This window comes from Lepidochelys kempii, chromosome 4 (genome assembly GCF_965140285.1).
Source record: "Lepidochelys kempii isolate rLepKem1 chromosome 4, rLepKem1.hap1, whole genome shotgun sequence".
NCBI classification, from domain to species: domain Eukaryota; kingdom Metazoa; phylum Chordata; order Testudines; family Cheloniidae; genus Lepidochelys; species Lepidochelys kempii.
The window spans coordinates 118,783,222-118,799,825 of NC_136383.1; the positions used below are offsets into that span (position 1 = coordinate 118,783,222).

The window sequence follows — 16,604 nt, forward strand, 5'->3', positions numbered from 1 at the left end:
AGTAATTGAGCAGTTTTATAAACAGGAATAGTCCAGTCGAACTCCATGTGTGTTGTTACTGGCATGTGTAAGTATTTACAGAATCAGGTCTTGCCTTTGTAAGTAGTTTTCCATTGTAATCTGGATTTTGACACTTCCCTCCCACCCCCACCTGCCAACCAACACTTCAACCTGAAATTTATCACGTCTTCTTCCACAGGAGCATTTTAAAAATATATATATATATATATATTAGAATTGGACAAGATGATCATGAGATCAGAGTTTTCAGGGGGAAAAAAATCATAATTCACCATTGTAAAAATGCTCCTAACTGTATCATAGATAGCTCTAAAAACAAAAGCGTTGTCAAGAAACTCCAATATTTTTTTCTGCTATCCTTGATGAGAAACACTACCCAAATATTTCTGGACTATATTTAGAAATATAGACAGCCCCTACCTCAAATATTGTACTATCTAAGTATAAGACAAGAGGGGATTGGGGGGGGGGGGAGTGCAAGGAACCAATGAGATGATATTAGTCATATATGACAGGCAGTGGTCTCAGCACACCGGCAGCCTAACTGTTGTCAAATGTATTGTAGACATCACAGCAAAAGAGAGTTTTGGAGGAGGATAGTGAGGTAACTTTATGGATGTTTATGGGGAGCTCCTCCCCATCACAAGGGGCAGCACGGGATAAAGCAGAAAAGTACTTGTTGGAAAATGGAACAAGTGACAGAGTCTGGCATCATGGGTTAACTGGAGGCGAGAGTTGACATCTTGATAGCAAAGGAGAGATGACAGGCAGGATTGGAGAGGCTGCAAAGAGCCTGGAGAGCGAAGACACACAGTTTATGTTTAATGTGGGGGAAAACAGGGGAGGGATGTAAAGAGAGGGGTAACATGATCAAATGGGCCCCAGTCCATGACTGGGGCTCCCAGGTGCTATGGTAATACAAAACAAAAACAATCAAAGGATAGGGCAGAAAAGTGATCTTGGCAGGAGCATTCTGAATGGATATGAATGGGGCAAGACTGCATTACTTGAGGCTAGAGAGAAAGATGTTGTAGTAACTGAGATGTGAGAGTTTTTGCTATGTGGATGGATAAGAAAGGCCAAGTCATTTCTCATTTCCCCTTCTAATATTACAAGAATAATTGGATCAGAAGTTAAGAGAGACATGCCCAAGGTTGCTTGCTGATAAGCTCTTACATTCACTTTATTGTGGTACAACAAATTTAAACAAATACTGGATAGGGAATTTTTATTATTTTGCAAGTTAGGTTTGGCATTCCTTTCTAATATGTGGTCTAGTTGCACTTATTTTTTCCACTTGGTTTCAATTAATATCACATTTGTTCATAAAATGAAAGCCAAGCAGTATTCAGGCAAAAACATTTCCATCCGGCTTCTCTCTTACATGTGGTTATCACTGGATGCTGATGGAGGCGAAAAATGCATGTCACAGGAAAAGCTTTTTTGAGCCCTATTAACTTCAAAATGTATATAAGCACAAGCCTCTAAACTAACTGCATTATAATTCGATCAAAATTACTTGAATTTGACAAAAATGGGATTGTGGTAAGAGATGAATCAACCCTGATTTCTATCAAAAGCCATTCAAACTAGAGCAGGGGTGGGCAAACTTTTTGGCCCGAGGGCCATATCGGCGTGCAAAACTGTATGGAGGACCAGGTAAGGAAGGCTGTGCCCCCCAAACAGCCTGGCCCCCACCCCCTATCCGCCCCTTCCCACTGCCCGCCCCCCTCAGAACGCCTGACCCATCCAACCTCCCCCTGCTCCTTGTCCCCTGACCGCCCCCTCCCAGGACCCCCAACCCCAAACTGCCCCCCTGAGATCCCACCCCTTATCCAACCCTCTCTGCTCCCTGTCCCCTGCCTACCCCCTCACCCCCCGACAGGCTCCCCAGGACTCCCATGCTCTATCCAACCCCCCTTGTTCCCCGACCCCTGACCGCCCTGCCCCAGAACCTCCGCCTCATCCAACCGCTCCCTGTCCCCTGACTGCCCCCAGGGGCCCCCTACCCAACTCCCCCACTGCTGCGTGCACTCCGCCCCCTTACCATGCCACTTGGAGCAGCAGGAGCTCGCAGCCCCACTGCCCGCACGGCAGCAGCGTAACTTCAGGGGAGGGGGGACAGCAGGGGAGGGGGGACAGCAGGGGAGGGGCCGGGGCTAGCCTCCCCAGCCGGGAGCTCAGTGGCCGGGCAGGGTGATCCCGCGGGCCGGATGTGGCCTGTGGGCCATAGTTTGCCCACCTCTGAACTAGAGCATGAATGAAGTGTCTCATTTTTCTACGCTGCAGCCCTCCTGACCCTTCACTGCTGAGAGTCTGATAGTATTTGCAACAGAAAGCTAAACTAGGTTCTCACCCTTTAAGTATTTTTAGTCTATTCATATTTATGATGGCTATATTGAGCTTGATTCGACAAAGTGTTGAATCCCAGTAATTTCAATGGGAGTTGAGGGCACTCAGCACCTTGCAGGATCATGTTCATAAAGCCCTAGTAAACTGTCTGGCCAAGATATCTTCTATCCACACTTTGCTGTCCTGAGGCATATACTAACAAAATCTTCATTGTGTATTGAATTCATGTATTGGCATGAATTTCACAACTGCGAGTTTTTAATCCTTCAGCAAGGAACAATTGGATGTAGTGGGTCTATGAGAAAGACAAGGTGGGTCTTTTATTGGACTAAATTCTGTTGGTGAAGCTTTCGAGCTACACAGAGCTCTTCTTCAGGTCTGGGAAAGGTAGTCAGAGTACCACAGCTAAATACAAGGTGGGAGAGATTGTAGAATCACAGGACTGGGAGGGACCTTGAGAGGTCATCTAATCCTTTCCCCTGCGCTCATGGCAGGACTTAGTGTTATCTAGACAAGAGTTCTCAAACTATGGTTCACGGACCACCAGTCGTCCGTGAGTTCCATTCAGGTGGTCCGCAGATAGTTCCCTCTGAGGTGTGCCTCTGGGCAGCTGCACACGAGAGAACGAAGGGCCACCCACCTAATTAGTGGAGCCACGCAAGTATGGCTCCACTAATTAGGTGCCTGGACCCTGGAGAAGATGCACGTGTAAGGTGAGGTGGTGGTCTTGGCGGAAACAGGAGGAAGGGCCAGTGGGTTGAGAAGAGGGGGTGGGGGGAATTTGGGACATGCAAGGCTGCAGCGGCCAGAGGAAGAGGCGACTTTCCCCAGCTCCAGGGTTTCAGCTGCCAGGGAGAGACAGCCCTCCTTCCCAGCCTCAGCTCTGTGGCTGCTGTGGTGGGGGAGAGACCTCCCACCCTCCTTCCCAGCCTGGGGGCTGCCGGGGCAGAGGAGAGAGGGAGAGATCCCCCTTCTTCCCAGCCCCAGCTCAGGGACTGCTGCAGCGGGGGAGAGAGGGCACATCCATCGGATTAGAAAGGTTAGATTAGAAAGTAAGACTAGTGATATTAAAATATGAGTTGTGTGCTTTTATTTGTAGAACAAAAAAAACATTAATTATTAAGGTTCTTTTTAACATAGCGCTTTTATCCAATAGTTAGCTAATGGTAGAAACAACATTTGGAAAGATCATTAAGTGGTCCACGGAGACCCTCAGCAATTTTCAAGTGGTCAGCGAAAAAAAAAGTTTTGAGAACCACTGATCTAGACCATCCCTGACAGGTGTTTGACTAACCTGCTCTTAAAAAATCTGCAGTGATGGAGATTCCACAACCTCCCTGGGCAATTTATAACAGTGCTTAATCACCCTGACCAGTTAGCCTATGGGTAAACACATGTTGTAAGAGATCATTTAAGATGCAGTGGGCAATTCACACCTCTGCAGTCACAGGACAAAGGAGGGTTAGTAGGTTACAGATTGTAATGACACATAAAACCAGTATCTCTGCTGAGTACTGAGGGCTAAACCAATTCTGTGAATTTACATTAGTTCTGTTAAAACGCGGAAAGTGAATATAACCAGCGTAAACTCTTGTGACTGAATTGTGGCCAAGCTTCAACTTATTTGATCATTTAAAGCTTTAGGGCTGCCAGTAAGAAGGGGTTAAAATAGCACCCAATTACTAGATTCCTCTTACACTGTAAGTGTGAGAGTTGAATACATCATAAAAGTGGACATATTCTGCCTCTCTTGTAATACTTAGCCGGATGCCAGCAAGATAATCTTAAACACATCTCGTATGCTCAGAGACTCAAGATTTCAATCCCTCAAGTGTTTAATATCTTGCCAAAAAGGGAAGGTTCGATAAGGTCTCTTGATATTAGAGCTAATGTAAGGCTGTAAATTCTGAAATTACTGAAAACGCCCTTAAATTGCTTTTAATGCATCTTACCAGAAGGTCTGTTTTGCAGCTTGTATGACACTTGCAGTCATCTCCACATCAATATAGTCATAGTGCAGAGCTCCAGGATCTGTAGCTGAACCGGTTTCAGCCAGTAAAATCCCAATCCATCTGCCCATGTCTTCAGATGATGAAGGCTATGAGGATGAGAAGATTTTATGTAAACTCAAATTATCACTGAAACAATAGGCTTTTTCATATTAATTACTTCATAATTACATGAAGTAATTATTTTACTAACATATTGATATAATGATGCATGTGAAGTTCTGGATCACCTTTGCCAAACTAAGCTAACAAAAAGTAATATTCACTGAGGTTATTCTGTCATAACGAACACATTTAAAGCAACATGTTAATTGATTATGTAGTAAAGCAATATGAACAGTTCCAGCAAAATAACGAAAGCATACATGCATGAAGCCAGTGTATCTAGGTATGCACCTTCCTTATTTTAGATTTCAGAAAACTGAAAGCTGAGACAAATGTTTTCCACTACACGGCTAAGCTTTTAAGAAAGGTAACTTGTCCAAATTGTAGAGGCAGGATAACCTTGGACAAAGAAATACTAGAGCAGGTTGAAAAATGGAGGGGGGGGGGAATTAAAATGGTGGAAATCATTCTAGTTTTTGAAATTCAATGATTTTCATTTTTTGAAAAATTTCATAAAATTTTATAGGCATTTCAATATTTATTTACTTTAAGTTTCTTTATTCAATGTAACAGACTCAAAGATTTTTTTCCTTTATCTCAATTTCCTTACCATAGTTCCTCTTCTTTATACTACACTTCATTCATTTCCTGTTCTTGTAAATCATCATCCAAATAACCTGTATTGTGCATACGTAGCATGATCCTTCTTCAAGGACAAGACACTGACCTCATCTGCACTTAAGAAAACCTGAGTGTTCAAAGTATCTGACCAGAGTCTGAAAATGAAAGTCGGCCTCCCACTCGTTTCCTTACATGTTATCTTTATCTGAGGTTTCCAATTTTAACCAATAAAAAGGCAATAGAGCTACCATGGAGCAATTTTTCATAGTTCAAGTTTGTTTTTAAAATAAGCACTGAAAAGAACTTATTTTAGCTCATATGAAATTTCCTATTCTGTTTGTTTTATTCTGACTTTTTTTGGGGGGGAGGGGTTCCTACCCTTGGATTTGTTGCAAAGACATTAAATAATACAACTATGGAGCTCTTTAGTGTAGTTTTCCATTTTACAGCTATTCCCTGTGTTAAGCAAGAGCGTATTCTCTCAGATCGGCTCAGTGGTTGTCAATAGCTGTCTTCTCTTGGTCTTTGGACTCACAGAATCCAAGTCTAGAAGGGGCCATTGTGGTCATCTTGTCTGACCTCATGTGTAACACATGCCACACAACTTCTCCCAAATAACTTCTACAGCATGTCTTTTAGAAAAACGTCGAATCTTGATTTAAATATGGTCAGTGATGGAGAATCCACCATGACCCATGGTAAGTTGTTCCAATGGGGTAATTACCCACACCGCTAAACAATTTCTTGTCTGAATTTGCCTTGCTTCAACTTCCAGCCATTGGATCATGTTACACCTTTCTCTGTTAGACTGAAGAGTCCATAATTAAATATTTGTTCCCCATGTAGTACTTATAGATTGTAATCAAGTTACCCCTTAACCTTTTCCTTGTTCAGCTACGTAGATTGAGCTCTCTGAGTCTATCACTATAAGGCACCTTTTCTAACCATTTAATCATTCTCATGGCTCTTCTCTGAACACTCTCCAATTTATCACCATCCTTCTTGAATTGTGGACACCAGAACTTGACGCCGTATTCCCAGCAGTAATCACACTAGTGCCAAATGCCAAAGTAAAATAACCTCTCTACTTCTACTTGAGATTCCCCTGTCAACGCATCCAAGGATTACATTAGCCCTTTTGGCCACAGCATCGTGCTAGGGGCTCATGTTCAGATGATTACCCAATAGAACCCCCAAATCTTTTTCAGAGTTACTGCTTCCCAAGATAGACTCCCCCATCTTGTAAGTATGGCCTACATCCTTTGTTCCTAGATGTATGCATTTACCTTTAGCCATATTCAAAGTGCATATTATTTGCTTGCGCCCAGCTCACCAAATGATCCAGATCACTCTGTATCAGTGATCTGTTCTCTTCATTATTTACCACTCTAATTATTTTTTGTTATCTGTAAACTTTATCAGTGATGACTTCATGTTTTCTCCCAGGTCATTAATAAAAATGTTAAAAAAAGTATAGGGGCAAGAACCTATCTGTGTAGGACCTCTCTAAAACCACATTCATTCAATGATGATTCCCTGTTTACATTTTGAAACCTATCAGTTTACCCGGTTTTAATCCTTTTAAAGTGTACTATATTAATTTTATATCTTTCCAGTTTTTTAATCAAAATGTCATGTATCTTACAGAAGTCTAAGTATATTACAACACTACTACCTTTATCAACCAAACTTTTAATCTCATCGAAAAAAGATATCAAGTCAGTTTGACAGGATCTACTTTCCATAAACTCATGTTGAATGGCATTAATTACTTCCATTAATCACTCTTATAATTCTTTATTAATAGAGTCCTTATAAGCACTCCATTATCTTAACCAGGATTGATGTTAGACAGACAAACCTATAATTATCCAGGTCACCATGTTTACTCTTTTTAAAAATTGGCACAACATTAGCTTTCTTCCAGTCTTCTGGAACTGCCCCAGTGCTGCCCATCTGCGTGAGACATGCATATTTCCATGGAAGGATGCTTCGCTCACTGTGGGCCAGTGGTTTGGAAGAAGTTGATGCTCATAAAATAAATGCACCTATATCACCTTTATAGTGCAGGCAGTACTATTGGTACAGGTCACTTTCTTCTGGCAAATCTGACCCATGCGCAGCAGAAAGCAGACTAGAGAGGACACTACTTTGGGACAAAAAGAAAAGGAGGACTTGTGGCACCTTAGAGACTAACAAATTTATTTGAGCATAAGCTTTTCTGAGCTACAGCTCACTTCATCGGATGCATTCAGTGGAAAATACAGTGGGGAGATTTATATACACAGAGAGCTCACGAAAGCTTATGCTCAAATAAATTTGTTAGTCTCTAAGGTGCCACAAGTCCTCCTTTTCTTTTTGTGGAAACAGACTAACACTGCTGCTACTCTGAAACGTGTAACGAGAGTGATCAGGTAAGGTGAGCTATTACCAGCAGGAGAGCGGGGGGAAGAAACACTTTTGTAGTGATAATCAAGGTGGGCCATTTCCAGCAGTTGACAAGAACGTCTGAGGGGACAGCAGCACTAAGGCTATTTGCAGTACTGGAGCTATTATGCTAGCTTTTTCCATCCAATGCTGGAAGAGTACACAGTGCTTAGCCTTGCTTGAAACAAGTCTAATGTAAACGATGGTATAATGGCCTGTGTACAACTGGGAATGTTTCACTGATGTGCATGGTAGGAGGCCCAACTTGTGGCTAGGAACCAATTTCTCTAGTATAGATATACCACCTTACGATGACTTCAGAATAACAAATCTTAAAGTTGATTAATATTCCCAGGAGAAATACAGATCCAGCATTCTAATCTTCAGTGTAGTGAGCCACAGCAATGTTATTTAATTAGCGCTCAGTCATTTGTATTCTGAATTACCTCCTTGATAGAAGACTAACAGGGGAGGTGCATAGGCACTTATAAAGGGAAGAGAAAAGGTCAGAGTGGAGAGAGAGAGAGAGAGACAGCAGAAAACATCTTAACAGGGAAGACTGTTGTGAGTTAAAAATCAACAGTATTAGGGTTTGATTTAACATCAATTCTCATCCAGATAAGTCTCTTTTGCCTGTAACTCTTAATTTGTTTCTTTCTGTAATGATTGTTACCCAGCTCTGTAACTCTATTATTTAACTGTGGAAAGCATTTTGAAAGGCAGGTTGTATGAACGAGGTCATGTAATTAGCCCATATGCATCTCTGCAAAGTATGCACATCAATAAACATCGCACCTCTAACACTGCGACCTCCTGCCCATTTCGAAGCAGACGGAATGTCAAGGGATGCTTGGAATCCAAGCCTGGAATGACTTCACAGCCACGCAGAGGAATAGAAACAATGTGGGTCTTCAGATCTGTTCTGTCCTTATGGAAAATGAGCTTATTATCTTTCACTCTGCACCAGCGTTCGCGCCACCGGTTATTTGAGAGCACATTCAGATATCCTGCAATAAAACAAAATATGAGATATTTTATCCTTCACATTTTTTTAAAAATGTTTTTTCGATGTAATGCTAGTTCATATAAAACTTATTCCTGTACATGCAGATTGAAAATCCAGATGATTTTAAGAAGACAAATAAATGGCCTTTTAAATTTTTTTTATTGAAACTCTCACTGTACCAGTAACTCAGAAAGCCTGGCCTATAAAGATTTGATCCTGGTCATATTCCGAACATATGCAAATGACTGTGCTGAGTTAGTGACAGTTCTGGCTGAATATTCCAGAGCTCTCCTGCCACAGGGTTTCCCCGAGATTTTAGTAAAAATGGAGGTAGCAGTGTGGGAGTCAAGAGGTGTTCCCACCGTGAAGCCCAAAGTAGGATGATATTTAAAAATACGATTTAAAAGGTTTCAGCATATCCTAGACTACACTAGAAACATAACCTGCTCATGTGAGAGTTACAGGCACAGCTGATTTGTGCCCACACAGCTTTTTCACAACTGAACCATATTCTACAGTTCTATGGATACATCCAGATCTATCACACTGCTAATTGTGTTTTCATAGTGCTTTCTGTGGAAATAATGACAGCTAACCCATGATGATTCAACAAGCAACACAAGGACTAATGGACATGCACATAAAACAGCACCAGCAGCACATGGGACTAAGCACTCAAAAGACATCCCACTGCTTAGAGAGTTGGAAGGAAGCAAGATCAGTTAAAGTGGTTACACAGGCATGATTATGAGGTCCCAGCTGCACAGCAAAAATATGAATGTTATGACCTGGCTGCAGGAAAACAACTGTATGCAACCTAAGCTGCTGATGAGGGCAAAACACCATTACAGCGGCCATGGTTACCATGTGTTATTAATCACGTTTTTTGTGTACATGCAAGATGTGTAGAACCAACCATGTCATTAACTGGTTACAAACCCAGTATATGGATGGTAAGTTAAATATGGTGGTGGAGTTTCAGGTAACTATGTGTACAGGGCACTGGGAGAAAACCCTGTGCTACTGTGAGATGATCAGGGAGTGAGCTTGTGTCTATAATGTCTGACAACAATTCCATAAAAACCCATTTGGCAATTCATTCTACTTAGCTAGAACAGCTAAACCAGAGAGGTCAGTTTTACCTCTGCTGTTCTTTGGGTTCACAGCAGGGGAATTTTAAAGCAGAATAAAAAAAAAATCTCCACTGGGATTTCACTGAAATTAAAATAAGTAACTTAAAAACTAAACAAAACAAAAAAACCCCAAGAACACCTTCATATTAGGTTTAGTTTAAGCCACTAGTTTATACTGGAAGAGAAAAATACCTTTGAACTTGGCTCCCAATCACATATGGTTCATGAATTATAGACAGTATATTTCCACTTCCAAAGAGAGTATTAAAAGAGGAAAGGATTGAATGACATCTTCTTCCGGGCAGAATTTATATGAAATGATTCATCTTTTACCTCATTGCCGATTTTCATTTTCAGTTACAAGGAGGAAAGCTCTTAATCATTCTGGATAGCTATCTTTTTGGTTTTCATTTAAATTATGTGTTATATAGCTTAATTTTTCTGGGTTTCCATTCCAACATCACAGTTACAACTTCAGGGCTTGATCCAGCAGGATATATCAGCATATCTGAACTGTGCAACCCTTGGAAGATGCCACCAAAAAAATAAAAACCCCAACAACAACAAAAAGTGGAAATCTGGAGAAGGAAAGAGCTTCCTGATCGTGGTTACTTAGGATTCTCAGTATTGTCCACCCCACTCAAGCCCCACCTTCTCCCTCTTGAACCAGAGTTGGTGCAAAATGATACAACCACAGGGATGGAAAAGCCTTCTCATATACATTGTGGCTGACCTATTTAGGAACGATGAGTGGTTCCTATTATCTAACCCAAATCTCTCTTTTTTCTCCTATTGTGCCTCTTACAGAAGCTCTCCCAGTCCAATGTAGTCTCCCTGAATTAAAAGAGGACCCCCTCCACTTTTTTTCCCCTCCCAAATGGCCCTATTTAACTTTCAAAAATCAACATGTATCCAAGTCCTGTGCATGGTCTTAAGTGGGGGACGGTCCAGGGGAGAAGGAGAGACAGCTTTGGACGGAAGTGGAAACACAATTGAGTGGGGAAATAGCCTACAAGAAATTTGTAATCTTGTGAAGTTTTACACAATACCAACTAGTTTGAAAACGATTGCAGTAGGGGCAATTGTATATGAACGGCTAGGCTGGGAGTCTATAGTGCTTTCATTGCAGTGTAAGCTTAAGAATCTAAAAGCATCAAATCACTTACCACATGTTGGAACATCTTCCTCAGCTGATGAGGTCTGTTCATCTGTTGATGGCTTCTTCTTCCCTAAACTGATGATCTTTGTTATTTTTTTCCCGGTTACTTTAGTCACTGTGCCCTTGGTCTCTGACTTGGAACTCTTCTTCCTCTTAACTATCAAGAAAACAAACATGGACATCTTAGTATGTTTGACTGAAACCAATTATATTAAAGCACATGGATCAAAATAGACACGAAAACAACTGCACTGCAGATATACAAGCACGCACAAAACTGACTTAATTCTTAACACAAGCATTTGGACAAAACAGCTACCTTCTGACAAGAGACGCAAAGTTGCAGGCATCATTAATGCTGATACCCATATCACATGCCCAGCACAATATTAAAAACATGGCACACAGAAAGGTAAGACTAAAGCAAGTTTATCATTAAAATTCATCAGTCGAATTGCTCCTCTCCACTATAACCATCTTCTAATTTAGAAGTGTGGTTGGGGTAATTCCATGCTGTACATTCAACCTGACTACACTGGAACAAAAATGGAAGTTGGATGATCTCCTGTCATTGTTCCTGAAAAGCATTTCCAACATAATGCCATGGCAATGAATCAAGCCTTTTTTTTTTTTTAAAGTAAGTATATGCCTGGCAAAAACATCCCTGCTATTGGAACTAGGTAAAGGTAACTATACAGATCAGAATGGGTCTTTGAGAAAGGCATGTATTATAAGATAACTTTCCTTTATAATGGAATAATCAAGATCACTTAATGCTCCCAATGACTGGGAGCTGGTGTTCATTTTTATGGAAAGGACAGTGCAGAAAAAAATAGTTTACTAGATCTAATCAATATATATGGGAACTTAAAGTAATGTATGAGTATTATTGGTATGAACATACAGATTGGTGCTGAACTTAACTTGCTTCCATTAAAGTGAACAGGATCAGTGCTGAGGACACAACTTTCAAAAGTGGCTAAATGACTTAAGAGCCTACATAATATATTTTTAAAAAATATAGCAGACAATCACAACCAATACAAAAAAACAGAGCTGCACAAAACCAGAACCATAATTATCTGTCTTGAGTTTTATCAACAATATAAAACTCAGCCCCAACTATTATTGCAAACATGGGCCCACCTTGAGTTCAACCTTAGTTGATTTGTGGCTTTGACAAAAAATGAAATTTAACTTAGTGGTTTTGACAGAACTGACAGTTTGTTAGAACCATCTTTCCCCCTCTCCACACACACAAGCACAAAAAGCAGCACTCTGTGGGTCTGAACTGAGCCCCCCCAAAAACAAACAAAAGGTTCATTTGAAAGATATGAACTGAAATGTGAAATGTTGATTTAAGCACAACAATGTTAAAAAAATAACTGGTACAAATTATGTGAATTGGTAACTCACGGGAAAGAATGTACACAAGAGAGAAATAGTTCAGAAACTCTCAAGCCACAATTTGTTGTCTTTTTTTAGCCTTCGTTATTTGTTAACACGGGAAATCATTAGAAATTCCATCTGTCATCAAGACTGTCTCTTTCAGTAAGACTCTGCCACCAACGTATATGCAGCAGGGGAGTCCTTTTTTCACAGGTGAAAGTGGATTATCTGAAAACCTTCAGTAGAATGATGATTTGTGTATGGGAGCAAAAAGCTAAATCCTGCCCATGGATCTGCAGGGCTGATGTAACCTAATATGGTGCTGTCCCTACATGCAATGAATTCCCAAAGTTCTAGGGAAGGAGAGTATCCCATCTGCTTATATCATCATGAGCATAGGGAGACAGCAGGAGGCAGCACTGGACTGAAGACGAGCTGCTATCCCATACAGCAGCAGCTGAAGAATATCTGCAGCTGTGGAGTAGGGGAGGGAGGGAAGAAGAACGTTTGTGTCTGCGTTTGGGGAATAAATGCTCACATCCCTCAGAACTCAAAGAAAGACAAATCAAGCTCAGTAAGGTGGAAAGTGCAAGGGAAGAATTCCCAGCTCCAGGAAAATGCAGTGAAAGGAGCCCACGTGAACTCTAATGTTCTTGCTTCCTCTACCTTCACTCCGCATGGCGTTTTACTCCGCCATGGAGAAGAAAGGTAGAGGAAACAATATTTCTCCCAACCTCTTTCTCCTGCAGTATGTAAAAGGGATACATCCCCTGATCTCAAGACAGATTGGCAAGTAAGCCATTTCTTCTCACCTTCTTCACCACCGCAGAACAAGATGCTGGTGGAGAGAGGGGGAGAGTAGAAGCAGGTGGGCAGCAGCTCTGTGGGAGCAGAAGGGAGATCAATGCACAGTGAAGTCAGCTTCCCTTCACATGGCTAACTGAGCTTTCACTCTCACTGTTACAGCTGATTTAAAAAAGAACCTGCAACTCATTCAGAACCCCTTAAAATGATTTAGTGATGACAGCTATGTGTTAATGCATTAAATGTCAGTATTTAAATCTCTTCACTACTATAAAAGACTGATTCTACCATGACAGAGTTGAAGGCCAAGAGTTTCAAGTGACTAGTGCTTTTGATTACCCAGCTTCAGACACTTCAAATGGGCCTTATTTTCCGAGGGTGTGCATTCAGCACACTTTTGAAAATCAAGCCCCTATAAGGTGCCTCAAGTTGGCCACTCAAATCACTAGTCACTTGTGAAAATCTTGGACTATGCACATATTTTGGACTTTCGTACCACAGACACATGCAACCAGCATGGGGGTCTACAGAGACACAATTTTTTTTGCCTTCTGTAGTTTTATGGAAGTTTCTGTAGTATGTAAATGTAGCCATACATTTTGGACCTAGAAGTCATAGTGAGCTACTATGTTCCATTCTGTTGACTGGGGTGTGGAGATCTATGAATTTGGGAGATTTGTTCAAAATCTCCATTGGAAAAGGAGGGCAAAGATTACAAACTAAAACACCCAAAGGAAACACACACCCAATGGTGTCAGGAAGGGGAGGCACAGTGCAACTTGCCCAAAAGCCAATGCTGATGCAACTGTTTTCCAATAGCGCTTCCATCAGCTTTTTCACACCTACAGGAAAGTACTGGTTAAAGCAAATGTGCTCTTCTGAATAAAACTGAATATCTGTATATGTCAAGCTAACTAGCTTAACTAGGTTGGTATCACCTGTTTACAGAAATCTTTTCTTCAAGGGGAAACAAAAAGATAATCTGGGGATTGATTTTGCAGACCTTACTCAGGAAATTGAATTTGGAATGTCCCTCAGCTTGGAATCGAAGGACTGGGAACAAGGTTTCTGACTCCAAAGTGGAGTAGATCATTTTAAAGTTATTTTGCATACATGATTCTTGTCTTCCCTTATAAAATTCTATGATACCCTTCCTGTTTAAAATTATAGGGGAAAACCTTACATACAGTTAGTGGTTGGCTCAACTCCCCCATAGAAGACAGCGTACTTTATGAACACAGGAAAAAGTCATTTAAAAACTTACATATGGGCCTTGATCCTGCTGTCACTTACATCAACGTTACAGGTGGATAACTCTCATAACTAGCAAAAAGAAAAGGAGTACTTGTGGCACCTTAGAGACTAACCAATTTATTTGAGCATAAGCTTTCGTGAGCTACAGCTCACTTCATCGGATGCATACCGTGGAAACTGCAGCAGACTTTATATATACACAGAGAATATGAAACAATACCTCCTCCCACCCCACTGTCCTGCTGGTAATAGCTTATCTAAAGTGATCATCAGGTGGGCCATTTCCAGCACAAATCCAGGTTTTCTCACGCTCCACCCCGCCCCCCCACAAATTCACTCTCCTGCAGGACAGCAGGACAGTGGGGTGGGAGGAGGTATTGTTTCATATTCTCTGTGTATATATAAAGTCTGCTGCAGTTTCCACGGTATGCATCCGATGAAGTGAGCTGTAGCTCACGAAAGCTTATGCTCAAATAAATTGGTTAGTCTCTAAGGTGCCACAAGTACTCCTTTTCTTTTTGCGAATACAGACTAACACGGCTGTTACTCTGAAACCTCTCATAACTAGAATGGAGATATTCTAATATCCACCAATGTAAAGGTTTACGTAATTCAAGCTTGGTATAGTTCAACTTTCAGGGTAGACATAAAGACTAATTACATTACTTACAAAGCGTTATTACCTATTCCCCAATTCATAAAAGAAAAAAATTATTATATTCTTTATGCTGAATATTTAAAACACACTCGGCATATGGGATTCACCTTGTTCTTTTCCATTACACACAGCAGCGATTCCATTTTCTATAGCACCCTCCCCATCTGAGCTTGGCCTCTCAGAGGACAATTTCTGCATGGACAAAATAAATTAAGTCATTTCTCATGCGGTCACACTGGCCAAATGATGTGTCATGAGTCAAATTAAAGTTACGCTTATTATTAAATTAAACACATGCCAAGCATCCATCCTGAGAACAAATAAATATGAGATAGTCAAGTGTTCATTTACATTACATAGATTTCTTATGTCACCACACAAGCATTAAAAACAAAATAAAACTAAGCCACATTAGAACTGTATTGCCAAATATATCCATTCTTTTATCCTTTTAAGAGTAATTTAAGACTAATCATGTTACCCATAACAATGTTACCCATAATATATTTTTATTACATTTTTTGATTCTAAAATGTTGCTCTCTATTAATGTGCTAAACAACAAGTGCTCATTTTACATAAAAGAAATCTTCAAAACTAGATCTTTAATGAATGCTTCAGGTATACATTTACAACTTACAACCTACCAAACACAACACATTTCTATAGGTAGAATTTCCGTATTTTCGATGTGCGTAAGTAAAGATCCCTTGCTGGTATGAACTAGAGTAAATGGTGGATTCTCTGCAACAGGAAATCTTTAAATCATGATTTCAGTAACTCAGCCAGAGGTTATGGCTCTATTACAGCAGTGTGGGGGTGCGGTTCTGTGGCCTGCAATGTGCAAGAGGTCAGATTAGATTATCACAACGGTTCCCTTATAGTCTGAGACTATAAAAAGGTCTGTGAAATAAGAGACTAGTAATTATGTGTATATTACTAATAAAAAATTAAAAATCTAAAGTTTATAAAATAGCTATTACCTAAAATGTGTGGCATAAACAAAACTCATATGTTGTGGTGTGCCATAAAGCTTTTTATTGGTATCTGTTTAACACAATTTACATAACTCAATCATGGCTTCACCACTTATGAGTAACATCGGCATCCCAAATTTGTGGCAAGGAAAACTTGATACCGCACCATCCTGTATTTCCTTCCCAACCGGTACAGAGTAACTGGTGCTAAAAACTTAATTGAACAGACTCTTTTCTTACATACACTGAAAGGTCTGAAATGCTACCTGTACAAATGTGTTGTTTGTGTAAGGCTGTCAATTGTAAATGTATATCTAAAGCATTCATTAAAAATATCATTTTGAAGATTTCTTTAATCTATGAGCACTTCTTACCTGATCTTGCTGTTTAACACATTAATAGACAGTAACATTTTAGAATCTCTCTCTATATATAATATTGTAAAACAGGCAAGGGAAATGTCTCACGACAATTAAACAGCCCCATGAGCTCAAATCAGTTGGCATGGGCCAGCCCCGGGGGTCTAACTGTAGTGTAGATATACCCTTAGTGAGTCAGGGAGCCAGGTATCTCTGTGTCAAAACATGAGCACTTCACAGGCTCTCAACACTGCCACCTCGCTATGCCAGGGGTGCTCAAGCCTCAATACAGACTGGAATTCCTCTGCCAGGCCTCCAAAACCCCAGTCCA

At 40.6% G+C, this 16,604-nt stretch overlaps 1 protein-coding gene across 3 annotated transcripts in view; it reads right to left on the reverse strand.

Annotated features, from left to right (window-relative positions):
* AFAP1 (actin filament associated protein 1) overlaps positions 1-16,604 on the reverse strand; it is a 168,142-nt gene that overhangs the window by 24,310 nt on the left and 127,228 nt on the right. For all 3 annotated transcript variants that reach the window (XM_073342598.2, XM_073342601.2, XM_073342599.2), the window contains 4 exons: positions 15,046-15,130; positions 10,841-10,990; positions 8,331-8,542; positions 4,326-4,471 (listed from right to left, as the gene is read on the reverse strand). In XM_073342598.2, coding sequence (XP_073198699.1) covers positions 4,326-4,471; positions 8,331-8,542; positions 10,841-10,990; positions 15,046-15,130 — 593 coding nt within the window. The remainder of the gene's footprint in view (positions 1-4,325; positions 4,472-8,330; positions 8,543-10,840; positions 10,991-15,045; positions 15,131-16,604) is intronic.